General features: G+C 38.3%; 1 protein-coding gene across 1 annotated transcript; it reads left to right on the top strand.

The window, feature by feature from the left end:
* The first annotated feature begins 301 nt into the window (after positions 1 to 301).
* Positions 302 to 11713, top strand: ZNF570 (zinc finger protein 570). Its single transcript, XM_004690578.2, has 4 exons — positions 302 to 610; positions 1724 to 1850; positions 2238 to 2330; positions 8067 to 11713. The coding sequence occupies exons 1-4, from the start codon at positions 578 to 580 to the stop codon at positions 9416 to 9418; spliced, it is 1605 nt and encodes a 534-aa protein (XP_004690635.1). The 5' UTR covers positions 302 to 577; the 3' UTR covers positions 9419 to 11713.
* The last annotated feature ends 5440 nt before the right edge of the window (positions 11714 to 17153 follow it).

A 17153-nucleotide genomic window follows, 5' to 3' on the forward strand; every position in this document is an offset into this window, starting at 1 on the left:
GGAGTGGCAGGGCCCTGGTTCTGGCACCCTAGTATTTGAGGCTGGGGGCATAGGAGGGGGTGACGATGTGACACCGCCCGTGCACATCGCCGCTGACCGTGGTGTGCAGGAAGTGGGGTGCCTGTAGTTTTTAAGCTTCTGTACGTAGGGGGGCTGAGTGAGACTGTGACCACCAGTATCTTCTAGTACCGAGCAAGGGACCCGGTGTGCCGTCAAGTTTCAGAGTCAGTGACGCGTTGGAGAGGAGGTGCTGGTGTGTGTTCGTTGTGTCTTTCTGCAGGAATAATTGCACTCCTCGGAATCGTTATTTGCAAAATCACAGAAATCTGTTTTGGAAATTACACACTCGGAAATGATTTAGGTACTGGGTAACTTGCATGCAAACACATACCTGTGTCTCCATTACCTTCATCTCCATTGGAGAGGACACTCCTCTCCTAACCTGAGAGAGAAGTCAGCTAGTCTAGGTTGATGATTCTGGATGCTGCAGGGCAAGTCTAGGGGCTCATGCTCTCTCCCTACTTTCTCATCTAAGCACGCTGCTCTTTCCTAGAAGAATAGCCCAGAGGAGGAAGGGATGGCTGTGGGACTTCTGAAAGCTGTGTATCAGGTGAGTAGTGTTTTCTCTTTTTTTTCATTGATGAAATTTTTCAGCGTCCCCAATCAAGTCACTTCTTAGTACCTGCCAGTGGATTCCGGTATATTCAGGATAAATGCAGCTTGTCTCAGCCTGCAATCTCTGTGTTATGGGTCTCTAATTACTCCTCCAGTGTCATCTAATTTTTTTCACCCTGTCTGTAATTCACTCATTTCCTTACAGTGAGTTGAGTACATTCTTTTTTTTTAAAGATTGATTTATTTGTACATATAAGATCTGGGGTGCAGGCCAGAGGTGGGAGGGTGAGAAGATTCACCAGAGACAGAGTGGGGAGCAGAATAGGCAGATTGACTGAAATTCACTGCTGAGGGGAGCAGCCCGCAAGACAGGAGAGGTCTCTGCACCATGTGGGTCAGCTCCCTGGCTGGGAATCGAACCTAGGCAGTGGCAGTGTTAACACTGAGACTTACCCCCTGGGCCCTCAGGGAGGCCAAAAAATGTAAGGGAGAGAGAGAATTGGCGGTAACTAGAGGAGAAATTGTGGTTAACAAGTTTTCTTAAAGATGGGTAAATATATATAGACTGATGTGAAGGATTGAGTAGAAAGGAAAATTTGAAGGTGAAGAGAAGAAATGGTTGGAACACAGCTTGAGTAGGTGAGAGGAGCTGCAGTCTAGTGTACAGGTAATTTTTGCTGAGCAACTGGACTGTTCATATAGTAGGAAAAAGATAGAGTGAGTACACTGATGTGGATGCAGGCAGATTTGTACATGTAGGAGTGGGTGGAAATCCTCCTAGAGTGGCTTTTATTTTTTAAGTGAAGCAAAAAGGATGGTAACCCCCTAAGAGTAAGGATAAGGGAACAGATGTTAAACTACCAAATGGACATGTAGGAGAAGCAATTAAGGGCCATAGAAAACAATAAAGCAGATTAGGGAACTAGCAAACTGGGGTGGGCGCCCAGCTTCTGTTCTATGGAATGGCTGCAGAAGAATGGTGTAGGGGGCGCAGGTCTGACATAGCTGAGGCCGGAGCAGCTGAAAGGGCCGGTGTTTCCCCGGGTGGGATGATTGAGGGGACTGTGGTGAACGATGCGATTATTTAATTTCATTTATTTTCTCTCAGGAGCTGGTTACGTTCAGAGATGTGGCTGTTGACTTTTCCCAGGAAGAGTGGGATTGTCTCAGTTCTTCTCAGAGGCACCTGTATAGTAATGTGATGTTAGAGAACTACAGGATCTTGGTGTCACTGGGTAAGAATATTCGTTTGACAATCTTTTTTTTTTTTTTTCTGCTTGACCATCTCTTAAAAAAATAAAGAAAGAATATCCACTTGAAAAATTGAGTATCTACTCATAAGGGGCTTTTTGTTATCAGTGTGAATTTTTTGATAGCAGCCATAGTAGTTGGTTGAATGTCAGCTGCCTGTGCCTAATAAGGTTTAATGGTTTAATAATTGTGGAGTGAGCAGTGGACAGGTCTACTACTAGTCCATGCAAGAAGCTTCGGGTTCTCTCTCCTCCAGATATATGCCCTTTATACATTTTTCTTGGCTTATTGTGAACTGTGCTCTTCTCTGCTGACCAAGAGTGGGTGTGAATTCTGCATAGCATTACCCAATTCTGTTTCTCTTTCTATAGGACTTTGCTTTTCTAAGCCAAGTGTGATATTACTGTTGGAACAAGGGAAAGAGCCCTGGCTGAAGAGAGAACTGACAAAAGGCTTGTACTCAGGTGAGTGAAATGGAAACAGACACAAACCTTTGCAGGTTATAGCGCAACTTGACTCAGAAGTATCACCTGTTCCCTCTTCACTGACATGTTCTCAGATGTCTAGATCTTAGTAGAAAATTGGAGCTCTGTAGCTGGCTTGCTGAACATTGTTATTCTTTTTTTTTTTTTTTAAGATTTATTTATTTATGCATATAAGAACCAGGGTATAGACCAAAGGTACAGAAGGTGGGAGAATTCACCAGAGACAGAGTGGGGAGCAGAACAGGTGGATCTGCTGAAATCTGCTGCTAAGGTGGATATCGGGCAGGGCAGAAGAGGTCTGTCATGCCACGTAGGCCACCTCCTTGGCCTGGGCTCGAACTCATGCTGCAGCGCCTACAGATAGCTTCGTAGGCTGTGCTTTAACCTGTTGCACCATGAGGAAGGGCCCCAATGTTGTTACTTTTTTAAAAAATACTTATTTATTTATGCACATAAGAACTGGGTACAGGCCAGAGGTGCAGGGGAGTGAAAAGATTGATTAGATTACAGAGTGGGGAGCAAAACAGGCAGATTGACTGAAATACACTGCTGAGGGGAGCAGCAAGCTGGTCAGGAGAGGTCTGCTGTACCATGTGGGTCAGCTGCCTGGGGATCGAACTTGTGCTGCAGGGGCTGTGGATTGCTTCGTAGTGCTGCAATTTAACCCATTGTGCCACTAGGTGGGCTCCAAATGTTATTCTTAATTGTCTTTGCTTTCATACTTCGCCTTGTCCTTTCTAATAACTTATCTGTTTTCTGAGTTCCATCCTTTCTAGTTTAATAACCCCCTTAGAGCCTTTAAAACATCTTTCCTAATCTGATAAACTTTTGAGGTCTACATACAGCTGTAACTGAAATTACAGATATCCTGGCACTGTGCAGTCAAGATTGGGGCAAGTTACTTAACCTCTCATTTTCATTTCATCATCTATAAAATGTGCTAATACTTTGGAAGTTCTTTGACTAGTGCCTGTTTCCTATTATGACAGCTGCTGGCTACTATTACCACGAGTAGCAGTTTAGCTCGAAATGCCCCATTTTCCTTTTGGGGGTCAATTTGTTCATTCTTTTATTCTTTTCATCATTATTTACTGATGTACTTCAAACATCGTCCTTGGAAGATCTAGGGAGATAACGTTCATACAATAAGCAGCTGACAGGGTGGTCGATTATGTGAAGAGAAGCTGAGGTAAAGGAAGCTCAGAGGCAGAGGAGGGTGGGTAACTGGAAGGTGATGATTTTTAACAAGAACACAGGTCACAAGTTAGAAAACTAGAGAGAAGAGCTAGGAGTTTAGTTTTGTTGAAGAATTTTCAAATAGACATAGGAAGCATTAAGGTAAAATGAGGATTGAAGTTCAGAAGGAAATCAGGGTCCTTATAAACCTCTCTTCCTCAACTCACTTCCCTTCTGCTACCTCTCCCCAGTCTGTTATATCAGTTTTCTAAGAAACTATTTTTTTTTTTAAGGTTTATTTACTTATGCATACAGAACTGGGGTACAGGCCAGAGGTGCAGGGGTGGTGAGAGGCTTCACCAGAGACAGAGTGGGGAGCAGAACAGGGGAATTGAGGAAGCGCACTTCTGAGGGGAGCAGCGGGGAGACAGGAGAGGTCTGCCCCGCCATGTGGGTCAGCTCCCTGACGGGGGATCGAACTCAGGCGGCAGTGACTGGAGATAGCTTCATAGTGCTGAGACTTAACTCCTGTGCCACCAGGAGGCCCATATGTCACATTTTGCCAACAGTGGACATTTTGGTTGCTTCCATCTTTGACTGTGACCATCCTATGAAAATGCGTGTATAAAAATTTCTTTGAGACCTGTCTTTTTCAGTTAGTTTAGGTATATATTCAGACGTGGGATACTTGGATCTTACAGTATTGTTAAACTTTGAGGAACTGCTGTATCGTTTCTACACATTTCTGCCATTTTCCATTCCCTCTGAAGCACACGGGGTCTCCAGTGTCACCACATTTTCACCAGTATTTGTTATTTTCTTCCTCTTTTAACAATAACATCCAAATGAGCATGAAATAGCATCTCATTCTCTTATTTTCATTTCCCTAGTGATTAGTGATGTTGAACTTCTTTTTTTTTTTTTTTTAAAGATTTATTTATTTGTGCATACAGAACTGGGGTGCAGGCCAGAGGCTCAGGGGCAGTGAGAGGCTTCACCAGAGACAGAGTGGGGGGCAGAACAGGCAGATCAACGAAGTACACTGCTGAGGGGAGCAGCGGGCGGGTCAGGAGAGGTCTGCCTCGCCATTTGGTCACCTCCAGGGCAGGCAAGAATTGAACACATGCGGAAGTGGCTTTAGCTTCTCAGTGCTGTGCTTTAACCGGCTGCGCCACCAGGGAGGGCCAGTGTTGAACTTCTTTTCACGTGCTTGTTAGTTATATGTATTTCTTGGAGAAATAGCAGTTTATTTACCTGTTTTTCAATTATATTCTTGTTGAATTGTAGGAATTTCACATATTGGATATTAGGAACTTTTCAGATAGATTGTTTACAAATATTTTCTCTGTGTATTGCCTTTTTTTTTTTCTTAGTTTTGTTTTTTTTTAATTTTTGTTGTTGAGCTCAGCAGGTTTTTGTTTACTAATCTGGTTTTGGTTCATGTTACTGATTCCACAAGGTTCCTGGTATTGAGCTCCTTTAAGTTGCATTTTTATGTGTTTATTATGTTGATTCTGTCCTTTAATGCACAAAAGTTTTTAACATTCATGAGGTTGTTTGTCTACATTTAGATTTTGTTTCTTATACTTTTGGGATTGTAACCATGGAATTGTTAGCAAAGCAAACATCATGACAATTCTTTTCCTATGTTTGCCTCTAAGAATATTTTAGTTTGATCCATTGTTGATTAATTTTTGCATATGGTGTAATGTAAAGGTCCCACTTGATGGTTTTGCATGTGCATTTCAAATTTTCCCTCTACCATTATTGAAAAACCTGTCCTTTCCCCTGTGAATGTTCTTCACATCCTTGTCAAAAGTTATTTGACCATATACAAAAAGGTTTATTTTTTCTCCCATTTGTCTATATGACCATATTTAAGCCACTGCCACACTTTTTTTTTTTATTACTGTTGCTTAGTAGTAAGTTTTTAAATCAGGCATTATGAGACCTCCACCTTTGTTCTTCCTTTTCAAGATTATTTTGCCTATTTAGGATCCATTGAGTTTCCTTATGAGTATTAGGTTATGTTTTTCTGTATCTGGAAAACACAACATTGGAACTTTGATAGAGATTATTTAGGCTCTCTATATAGTTGTAGGTAGTTTTGACATCTTAATTTAAATCGTGAATTAACCTATGAACACAGGATATCTCCATTTATTTGTCATTTTAATTAGCCACAAATGTCTTGACATTTTGTGGCTTTTTTTTTTTTTTTAAGATTTATTTATGCATACAAGAGCTGGGGTGCAGCCCAAGGGTATGTGGGAAGTGAGAGGATTCACCAGAGTCAGAGTGGGGAGCAGAACAGGTAGATCTAAAGAAATACACTGCTTAGGAGAGCATGGGGCAGAACAGGAGATGTCTGCTGGGCCATGTGGGTCTTTTCCCTGGCCAGGGATTGAACTCATGCTGCAGTGGCTAGAGATAGCTTGAGTGCTGAGACCTAACCCCTTGCACCACCAGGAAGGTCTACTTTGTAGCTTTTAGTTTATGACTTTCTTACTTTGTAATTAACAACTCCTTGGAAATTTATTATTTTTGAAATTACTGTAAATGGAGTTGTTTTTTAATTACCTTTTTAGATTGGTAATTGTTAGTGTATAAGAAGTACAACTGGTTTGCGCATGTTAACTTTGCATCCTGCTATTTTCTGATTTTACTTGTTCTGATTGTGTGTGTGTGTGTGTGTGTGTGTGTGTGTTACCTTCATGGTTTCTAAATACAAGACTGTGTAATTTACAGCCAAAGATAATTTTTGCTTCTTCATTTCTAATGTGAGTGTTTATTTGTTTTTCTTCCCTAATTGCTCTGGCTGTAATGTCCATGTATTGTGGGTGTTGACTAGTGTTAGCTTCTTTGTCTTGTTCCTGATTATAGCGGGAAGCTTCTAGTCTTTGACCACTGACTGTGATGAGCCCATAGTTAGCCCAGCTATAAGCTCTTTATTCAGGGCCATTATTATATTAAATGGTTTTCTTCTATTTTTAGTTTGTTGAGTATAATAATCTCTGCCCTCTGTTTTCATATACTATATGTTTTTACTTATTGAAAGGTTCACTTGGGGAGTTTCCCATGTCAGTACATTTAATTAATTCTTTTTTAAGACTACCAGTATTAACTATTGTTACAATTTTTGTGACATTTCTTGACAAGTATATTCCAGTCCTGTGTGTTGTTATGATTATATATTTTATTCTTTTTCAATATAAACTCCCGAACAGGATGATTTCCATTATAACCTTCAACTTAATATCATGTTGTTAAGTCTCTTTTGTTTCCTTCCCTTTTTTCAAATTCCTTAATATTGTGTGCTAGGGTTCATTCCTGGCTCTTTTCTCTTCTTGTTATCTATACTCATCTTCATGGTAACATCCTCTAACTTAACATCCTCATCTGTAGGCTGGCTGTATAAAATCTCTAGTCCAGATCTCTGTTTTCAACCCATCTGCCTTCTCAACATTTCAGTTTCAAAGTCTGAAAGATACCTTAAGTTTATTATCTTCATAACTGAGCTCCAGATCGTCTCCATTTTGCCACTTAAACCTGCTGTACTCTTGGCCTTTCCCATTACTGTACCTGGCTATTCCATCTCTGTGTGCTCAGACCATAAACATTGAAAGCCTCCTTGTCTCATCTCTTTCTATTCAGTTTCACTCCTAGTGTGTCAGGATAGCCTCAGGAACTCTACCCACAGTCTGACTCCATAATCAGTGTGCCTTCCTTGATATCTACCTGGTTGGACTCTTTCTCTCACCCGGATTGCTCAGTAAGATGTCCCCTGGCTTCCACCTTCAAGTAACAGGAACTAGGTTTCACTCCTAAAAACTTCAGCGGCTCTCTATCCCACTCAGAGCAGAAGTCAGATCCTGAGGGGAGCCCGTGAGGCTTAAATGATATCCTTAACCTCCTGACTTCATCTCCCAGGTCTTACTCCTCTCCAGAAGGCCAACATGGCCATCGTGCTGTTTCTCAGACATACAGATATCCTTTTTTCTTCAGGCTGTTTCTTCTGTCCAGAGTTTTCTTTCTCCAGATAACTGAGTGAATAACTGGTTTACTTTCTTGAAATATTTGCATAGTGTTATTTTACTGATGATTCCTGACTTTGACTTCAGCAGTAATCCATAACTCTTAATTTTCTTTTGCTTTTCCCTAGCACTTAGAATATTCTAACATACTATAAAATGAATCTATCATCTTTTCCCTGGTGAATGAAGCAACTATAAAAATGGACATTATTTCAGTGCAAAAAATTGTAACCAAGTCCATTCAGCTCCATCATTCCTTCTTGAGCTGAGATTTACCTTGCTGATTTTTTATTTTTTAAAGATTTATTTAAATAATTCTAATCATACCTCCACAGATTTCCATGTGACCGCTTTTCAGTTTCTGTTACTGCTCTCTTCAGAAGTCTGAAAGCCAGTGTTGATGAAGACTATGTTTCCTATTCACATACTTTATATTATGCATGTGCTTCTATAAATGTACCATGTGGTACATAATAGAGGAGATTTTCTTCTTACTATTTTTCAGACTGGGAATCTATATATGAGACTGAAAAATCAACTCCAAAGGAGGACAATGATGAAGAACATTCATCTGAGAAGATAATGGCAAAATGTACAAACTATGGCCTTGAGTACTCTAGTTTAAGAGAATGGAAATGTGACGGCCATTTTGATGGGCAACCAGGGAGTCAAAAGGCATGTTTTAAGGAAGAGACAATCACTTATGAAGAGGCTCTTGTTGATGAGCGAGTACAAGAATATAATAACTCTTGGGGAAATTTCCTTCCAAACACACTGCTTCATGTGCAACAGATAGTCCCCAAAGAGGAGAAAATGCATAAACACGACACACATAAGAACTTAAAAAAAAATTTAATGTCCATTAGGCCGAAGAGTATATATGCAGAGAAGAAACTTTTGAAATGTAATGACTGTGAAAAGGTCTTCAGCCAGAGCTCCTCTCTTACTCTCCATCAAAGAATTCATACTGGAGAGAAGCCTTACAAATGTGTAGAATGTGGGAAAGCCTTCAGCCAGAGATCGAATCTTGTTCAGCATCAGAGGATTCATACTGGAGAGAAACCCTATGAATGTAAGGAATGTAGGAAAGCCTTCAGTCAGAATGCACACCTAGTGCAACATCTGAGAGTTCATACTGGAGAGAAGCCTTATGAATGCAAGGTGTGTAGGAAAGCCTTCAGTCAGTTTGCCTACCTGGCTCAACATCAGAGAGTACATACAGGAGAGAAACCTTATGAGTGCATTGAATGTGGGAAGGCTTTTAGTAATAGATCCTCCATTGCTCAACACCAGAGAGTTCATACTGGAGAGAAACCTTATGAATGTAATGTCTGTGGGAAAGCATTTAGCCTTCGTGCTTACCTTACTGTACATCAGAGGATACATACTGGAGAGAGACCTTATGAATGTAAGGAGTGTGGGAAGGCCTTTAGCCAGAATTCACACCTTGCTCAACATCAAAGAATTCATACTGGAGAGAAACCTTATAAATGCCAGGAATGTAGGAAAGCCTTCAGTCAGATTGCCTACTTGGCTCAACATCAAAGAGTTCATACTGGAGAGAAACCTTATGAATGTATTAAGTGTGGGAAGGCTTTTAGCAATGACTCATCCCTTACTCAACACCAGAGAGTTCATACTGGAGAGAAACCTTATGAATGTAATGTTTGTGGAAAAGCTTTTAGTTACTGTGGATCCCTTGCTCAGCACCAGAGAATTCATACAGGGGAGAGACCTTATGAATGTAAGGAGTGCAAGAAAACCTTCAGGCAGCATGCCCACCTTGCTCATCACCAGAGAATCCATATTGGGGAGTCCCTGTCACCACTCAATCCAGTCAGTCACCAAGTCCTATAGACAGACCCTCTCATAAATATTTTTGAAATTTATACTTTTCTCCATCTCTAATGTTCTAACCCAGTCTTAAAATTTACCTGGATCACTGCTGTAACTTTCTAACAGGTCTTCCTGTTCCAACTTTTGGTCTTAAATTCATTTTCCACTATGTACCCACACTGATCTTTTTGAAATATAAGAATACACTTATTGCTGCCTCCAGTTAAAATTCTTTCTGACTTCTTGTTGTTAAGCTAATATTCAGTCTTTAAACTTGTCTATGAGGCATTTCATTACCTGGTTCTAATATACTTTTCAGCCTTATTTTATTCCAGTCTCCCTCTCTGGTCACTAAGCAGTCGTAGGACTCAGCTTAGATTCTTGAAAATCATTGCTGTAATGCTGGAGTGGCATTATGGTAGCATTGTGTGGCTTTGAGTCATTTGTTTGAGTCATTAAGCCTCAGGATTTTCTTTATTTCTTGAAATAGAGGATAATAAAGGATATTGTAGAAATGTGAGTATTAAATGAAAGTGTCTGTTGTAGATTGATGGAATTTAAAAAGAAATTTGCATGTAAGAACTTCACATAGCGCATCAAATATAGCAGATATCCAGTAATTAACATGCATTGAGTATGGACTATTCACCTGGCACTATTATACATATTCAATATATATAACATATATATGTATACTAATTCATTTACTTCTCACAACTGTAACAAGATTCCTTAAAGGGCAAATAGACTATCCCTGGGAAGCATCAGGTCAGTATTGGGAAAACCTAAAAGTTTTAGAAAATGTAAGCGGGAATCTTTGTACTCTAGGTGAGTAGTCAGTACTTACACAAGCAGTATAACCATAACAATCTTTCTATAAGCTTCTAAAGAAATGTCTAAACAGAGGATTTGGATAAACCAATTAAGTCAATGAAAATGAGGCTTAACCAAGAAGAATCCTTTCTTTGCATTAAGATCAAGAATAGAGAGGACCACAATTAACTCCAAAAAAATAACAAATGTAGAAATTTATACTGACTCATTAAAAAAGCAACAAATCCAGATATAGGTAGATCTGGGAAATTTTAAAAGTATTTATACTTTTCTATACCATTCACAAAGTGTAAAGGCTATAAACGTGGCGTCCATTGTTGGTAATGTGAAATTAAAAGAGAATTGAGGAAGAAAGGAAAATAGATAAGCTTTCATTCAGTGACTGCTGAGTAGCCATTATTTGCCAGACACTATTTTAAGCATGAGGAGGCTCTAATGATCATGTTCTGATGGAGTTACTTTTTAAAGGCTGTAACAGTAAATATAAGGCAGTAGTTTTCTAGATACAGAAAACTGAACAATAATAAAATTGAGTATGACATAATCTAGGCTGGAGAGATTCAAGATGATAACATCGATTATTCCTAATTCACAATGTACTGGAATTCCAACCAACATTCTTCAGTGGACCTTATGCCCACTCATTTCACAGCTTTATTCGGAAATTCAGCTATGAGATGTGAATACTCAAGAAGAGCAACAAAATAAATGAATGTAGTCTATGTGTAGAAATTTTGCACATTATAAAGATGGTCCAGAACAGTAGAGAATGAATGGATTTGGAGTTATTAGAATAGTTGAATATACATCATCAACAGTAAGGAAAATGCAGATAAAACCACAGTCAGGTATTGTGATGACAAAACCATCACAGTGCCAGTTATTAAAAAGATGGGAAGCAGTAGGGATGTTCATACAGTTCTAGCAGAAGTAGTTGTTTTTAGAATAATTTGGCAATATCTAGCGAAGTTGAAAGTGTAGACACGCTTTAACCCAACAGTTCCACATTGAAAGCCATAGTTTCGTGTGTTCAGGGTTGTTTTTGAGAAGAGAAAGTTTAAAGTGCTCAAAATAACCACTAGAGTGTATATGTTAAGTCCCAAGTTAAAATGAATGAACTAGAAAATTTCTACCAACATGGATAAGTGTTGAAAACTATTACTGAAATAGTACTAGTGAGTATGAGTATTTTATGAGGTGGTACCACTTATTTATATAAGTTTGAAAATATGCAAATCAGTGCTGTGTATATCTTCCATGGTTACATATATAGAAATAGTGTAATGATATTCATGGACATAATCTCCAAATTCCAAACAGCGGTGACCTCTGAGGAGGGAGAAAATTACCAAGGAAAGGACATGAAGGGAGATATCTTTTAATAATTTATTTATTTGAAATTTTGAGCAAATATGGACAATTCTTACACTTGATAAAGCTGGTTGTGGGTTTATAAGTAAACTAGTCTGTATCTTTCGGTGTATACTATTTCACATTAAAATAAAAATTTAACTGATGTTTGCCTTTCCAAGTGTCTTCCTGTTTTCCCATCCATTTGCACTATTTTTTTTTCCAGAAAGAAACATAATTGGCACCTTCCTCTTGCCCTAGGTGTCAGGTCTCAGCACTATCTCCTAAGGCCTGAGTTCCATCCCCAACTGGGGAGGTGACCTACATGGCACAGCAGAACCTCTCCAGCTCACCCCTCTGAGCAGTGTATTTTAGTGGATCCTGCCTGTTCTGCTCCCCACTCTATCTCTGATGAGTCCTCTCACTTCTCCCCACCTCTGGCCTTCACCCCAGCTCTGTATGCATAAATAAATAAAACAAATCTTTTAAGTAAGCTAATCCCATTCATGTAGGCTCTACCCCCAAGAGGTGACACTCCCAATATCATTATACTGGGGGTGAGAATATCAACATAAGGATGTGGGGGCTGGGACACATTCAGTATATAACAATTGTGTTCTCTTTATTGTTTTGTAAGAGTTCTTCATATACTCTGAATCCAAACTATGCTAATATCTGAATATTTGTGTCATCCCTAACAAAAAAAATTGTACATCAAGTCCTAATGTATAACATAATAGTATTTGGAGGTGGGGCGTTTGGGAGAACTGGGCCACAGGATGGCACTCATGGATGGGATTAGTGCCTTATCAGAAACCAGAGCGCACCCTTGCCTCTTCTACCATTTGAGGACAAACTGAGAAGCCCACCTCTGAGCCCGAAAGTGGGACATCGTCACACACTTCCCAGCCTCTAGAACTGTGGGGGTAAATTGCTCGAGTTTATAAGCGCTCATTTATGGTATTGTGAGACCTGCCTCAAAGAACAAGACAAGTCCCTTACTAGATATTTTATTTGCAAATAATTGCTTCCATTTTGTAGGTTGTTTCTTTACTTCCTTGGTGGTGCCCTTTAAAACAAAACAATTTTTATTTACTAAGTACTTATTTTTGCATTGAACTGGGGTGCAGTCTAGAGATGCGGGTGAGTGGATTCACCAGAGAGAGTGGGGAGTGAAACAGGCAGGTCTACTGAAATACACTACTGAGGGGAGCAGTGGGCAGGTCAGGAAAGGTCTGCCATGCCATGTGGGTCAGCTCCCTGGCCAGAGATTGAACTCAGGCCATGCTGAGACTTAACCCATAGGCCACCAGGGAGGCTCAGCAATTTTTAATTTTGAAGATGTACAACTTACTGAGGTTTTTCATTTCTCTTTTTGCTTTTGGTATCCTACTTAATGGGTCACAAGGTTTTACGCCTGTATTTTGTTCTGAGTGATCATAGTTTTCACTCTGACATATTTTATCATGAACCAGTGTGATATTGTGTTGATTCGCTTGTACTGAACCACCCTCACAGGACTGGAATAAATATTCCTTGGTCATGTTATAGAATCCCTTTAACAGAGTGCTGAATATTCTGAACATTGCCCGTGTTGTGCTGAGGGCCTTTGCATCTGTTTTCTGTTCATAAGGGATACTGGACTGCAGGTTGGTTGCTGGTTTTCTTGTAGTTTCTTCATTTGGTGTCAGGCTAACCTTAGCCTCATAGAATGAGTTTGAACATATTCTTCTCAGTTTAGTTTTTGGGAGGTGTATTGGTGTTACTTCTCCTTTAATTGTTTGGTAGAATTCATCACTGAATCCAGCTGGTCCTAAACTTTTCCTTTTAGGGGGGTTTTTAATTACTGTTTTAATACTCTGCTTTTTATTTCTCCCTGTGGATACATTCTAGGAGTTTGTCACTTTCATCAAGGCTCTCAATTTGGTTTGTTTACAATTTTTATAGTAATTCTTCCCTAATCCTTTTAATTTCTCTAAAATTGTATCAGTAACCGTGCTTTCTCTTCTGGTTTTAATATGTGAGTTTCCTCTCTCTTGTTTTAATAGTTGGTCTAGATATTAGTTCCTTCTTTAATATGATGTAAAGTTAAGCTGTTGACTTGAGAGCTTTCTTCTTTTTTTATTTGTAAAGATTGGTATATTTATGCATTGAAGAACTGGGGGGTTTAAGCCAGAGGTGTGGGGTGAAAGGATTTCAATATACAATAGTTTATTTTTACATCTTTTTGTGCCTTTTTCATCCCAGTTGTAATCCCCGTGGGCTTCCCATCACCAAATCACCCATGTGCCATCATCATAGTCCAGTGCACTTGGTATGTTGTTTATTTTATTTCCTGGGAAGAAAAGAATCTGATTTCCATAGTTAAAATATTTTATTACTTAGAATGTCCAGATTTCATAAAAGTTATAACTCATACAAAGAAACATACACACACACAAACACATATATATATAATATACACATATATATATGGCAATGTTTATGTAATATATATGTATATATATATAAAGAATTGTACAGAAACCTAGTCATTAGAATTATTAGCCAAACATGTTAAACTATCTGAAATTTGCTTAGTGAGCTAAAGAAAACCATATACAAAAATCTAAAGGAAGTCAATAAAATACTAAATGATCAAAATTATCGATCAAGAGACAGAAATCCTAAAGAAGGAACCAAAAAGAAATTATTGAGCGGAATTATACAGTACCTGAAAGTTCCATGGCAGATTCCACAGGCAGAAAACTTCATGAACTTGATGAAAATGCAATTGAAATTATTTAGTCTGAAAAGCAGGGAAAAAAAGAATGAGAAAAAATGAAGAGAAACTGAGAATCTGTGTGACAGAACAAATATTTTACTTCCCAAATCTTCCAAAATTTGATAATAACATGAAGAATTGAAATGGCTTTTATTCTAAGAATAAAAGGTTCTAAAGATTTTTACATGTGCTTGTATTCACCATATTAAAGAGACTCAATGAACGGCCAGCAGGATAAACCAAAGGATTCCACAGTGAGTCAAATCTCAATAGGTAAACTATTGAAATCAGAGACAAAGATAAAATCTTTGAATACAGCAAGAGGGAATCAATTTGTCACATATAAGGTAGCCTCAAGGAAGTTAACAGCCAGTATCAGCAGTCATGGAGCAGAGAAGGCAATGAGATGATTTATTCAGATCCTCAAATAGGAAAAAATAAACCACAAACAGTTATTTTTATATCTAGTAAAACTATCCTTCTGAATTAAAGAGAAACAAATATTCCCACATAAAAGCTGAGGAAGTCTGTTACTAGTGGACGATCTAGTGTGATAGTTAAATTAACATTTGTCAAATAGTGACCAATGTGAGCAGCAGCTCAGCAAAAGGCCACAGGGAGTTGATGCAGAGTAGGTTATTCCATTAGGGGCTGCATGAGGAAGTCAAGATAGCATGCAGGCCAGGAGCACAGCAGGTCAGGGGTATAGGGTTTATTATGCCTGCAGGTAGAGGCCCAGTTGGTTAATAAAAATTAAAAGAGCAGGCGTGGGTAAGCTATGAGGGGGTCTTATCAAAGGGTGTACAGGATAAGGAGCTGGGAGGCAGTGGAGATGGTATTTTATGAGGGTGATGGTGAAAGTTACAAGAGGATTTCATTTCCTTGTGAGTCTGTGTGCTGTTCTCTGGGTCATGTCCTGAGGAAGGTGCTAATCAGTTCAAGGCCCTGGAAGGCTGCTTGACCACACAAAATGGACACTGAGCTCTCAACTGTGGAGTTGCTTAGCTAAACTTTCAACACCTTCCTCATATGAAACACCAAAAGCTGAAACAAAAATCCATGAGGTAGTAACTCAAAGCCATGAATACCTAGTTAAATATAAAAACCTTTATTACTATCTGTGGTTTAGAACTCCTCTTTTTTCTGTATATTTAGAAGCAAACCAGAAAAAATTAAAATCTGTGACTGGTGACACAATGGGTAAAAATGTGACTAACAGTAATGAGGGGTGGAGTGGTGTGGGGCATAAAATACACAGAAGCAGTTGTCTTTTGATAAAAGGGATTACTAATTCAAACTTTGATTTGAAGGTACTATTGTATTCTACATGGCAGCCCCTATAAAAGTAACTAAAAATATGCAAAAAACAGAATCAAAATCAAGTTCTATAAAAGTCAACTAAGTACAAAAATATAAGCTACAAAATATCAGCTACATATGAAAATATGGAAGGGTTGAGGAATCTAAAGCACAGAGAAGACATTTAGGTAAAGGCAGTCCTTCCTTGTTATCAATTACTTTAAATCTACATGGATTAACTTTCCAATTAAAAGGCAGAGACTGGCAACATGGTTTAAAAAAATGATCCGTTTATATGCTAACTATAAGAGATTCACTTTAGCTCCAAAAATATAAAGAAATTGAAAGTAAAGTGTGGATAAAAATATTCAGTGCGAACAATATTGAAAAGAGCTAACGTGGCAACTTCTTGTCGTGCAAAATAGAATTTAAGTGAAAAATGATAACGAGATACATTATGTGTTGAAAAAGGCTCTAAAGATTTTTTACATGTGCTTTTATTCACCAATGGAAATTACTGTATTATATTTCTCAATTATTAAGATACATAGAAAATTTTCAAAGTTAACAAAAATCTTAAGATATAGATATTTTAAGAAATATCTGTCCACACAGAATAAACACAATTAACTTGTATGTTTTTTAAAAAATTGTAAGAATGAGTAAAAAATAATTACATTTTTTGGTAACATGTTCTGATAAGCACCAGGAAAAAATAGATGCAAGATGTTTTGGTTCTCAAGTGTATCACTGTGAGTTGGTGAGACAAAATAGTGTAACACATAAAAATAAGTCATTAAAAATTTAAAGAAAAGATTCTCAAAATTCCATCATAGTCATAAATTTTCTTTTTCTTTCTTGCATTCCTGTGGGAGGGGAGGTTAAAGGAATAGACTTCACATTCTTAAAAAGTAACCAAAAATACAAAGTTGGAACAGCATTTTCCAAAAATTCAAGAGGTAGTGTGGGCCAAGGGTTTTATATCCAGCTTTTTTTCTTCCTATACAAGACTTCTGAAAAATTTTTTTCAGTATGTATAAAAGCTCAAGCCTCATCTGGTCAAGAATTTATTGGGAAAACAGTAATAAACTGGTATTCACATTAAATATATTTAATTATAGAGATCACATGTATGTGAACCCTCAAAAATAACAGCTTGCAAAACTATAATGCAGTATCGCAACCAGAAATTTGACGTTGATAGGATCTGTTGATCATGTTTAGATTTTCCCAGTTTTATAGTCATTTGTGTGTGTCTCTCTCTGTGTTTAGTCTGTGTAGCAACCAGCTAAATCAATCCCTGTGTTATCTTTTTACAACCACTTCCACATTCTTGCCCTTTTGTTAACATCCTTTATCCCTGGCAGCCATTAATCTTTTCTATAATTTTTATATTTTATTAAAAAAATATTTGGGCCAAAAGTAGATGACTGGATAAAAAAGATGTGGTACATATATACAATGGAATATTACTCAGCAACCAAAAAAGAGAAACACATGTCTTTTGCA

Source organism: Condylura cristata, unplaced genomic scaffold (genome assembly GCF_000260355.1).
Source record: "Condylura cristata isolate star-nosed mole 26May11 unplaced genomic scaffold, ConCri1.0 scaffold00028, whole genome shotgun sequence".
Lineage (NCBI taxonomy): Eukaryota > Metazoa > Chordata > Mammalia > Eulipotyphla > Talpidae > Condylura > Condylura cristata.

Excerpts from the sequence above, each read along its gene's own strand:
- ZNF570 (XM_004690578.2), top strand. The coding sequence starts at position 578 with ATGGCTGTGGGACTTCTGAAAGCTGTGTATCAG. Across the intron at positions 611-1,723 it reads TTCTGAAAGCTGTGTATCAG|GAGCTGGTTACGTTCAGAGA; the intron begins GTGAGTAGTGTT and ends ATTTTCTCTCAG. Across the intron at positions 2,331-8,066 it reads GACAAAAGGCTTGTACTCAG|ACTGGGAATCTATATATGAG; the intron begins GTGAGTGAAATG and ends ACTATTTTTCAG.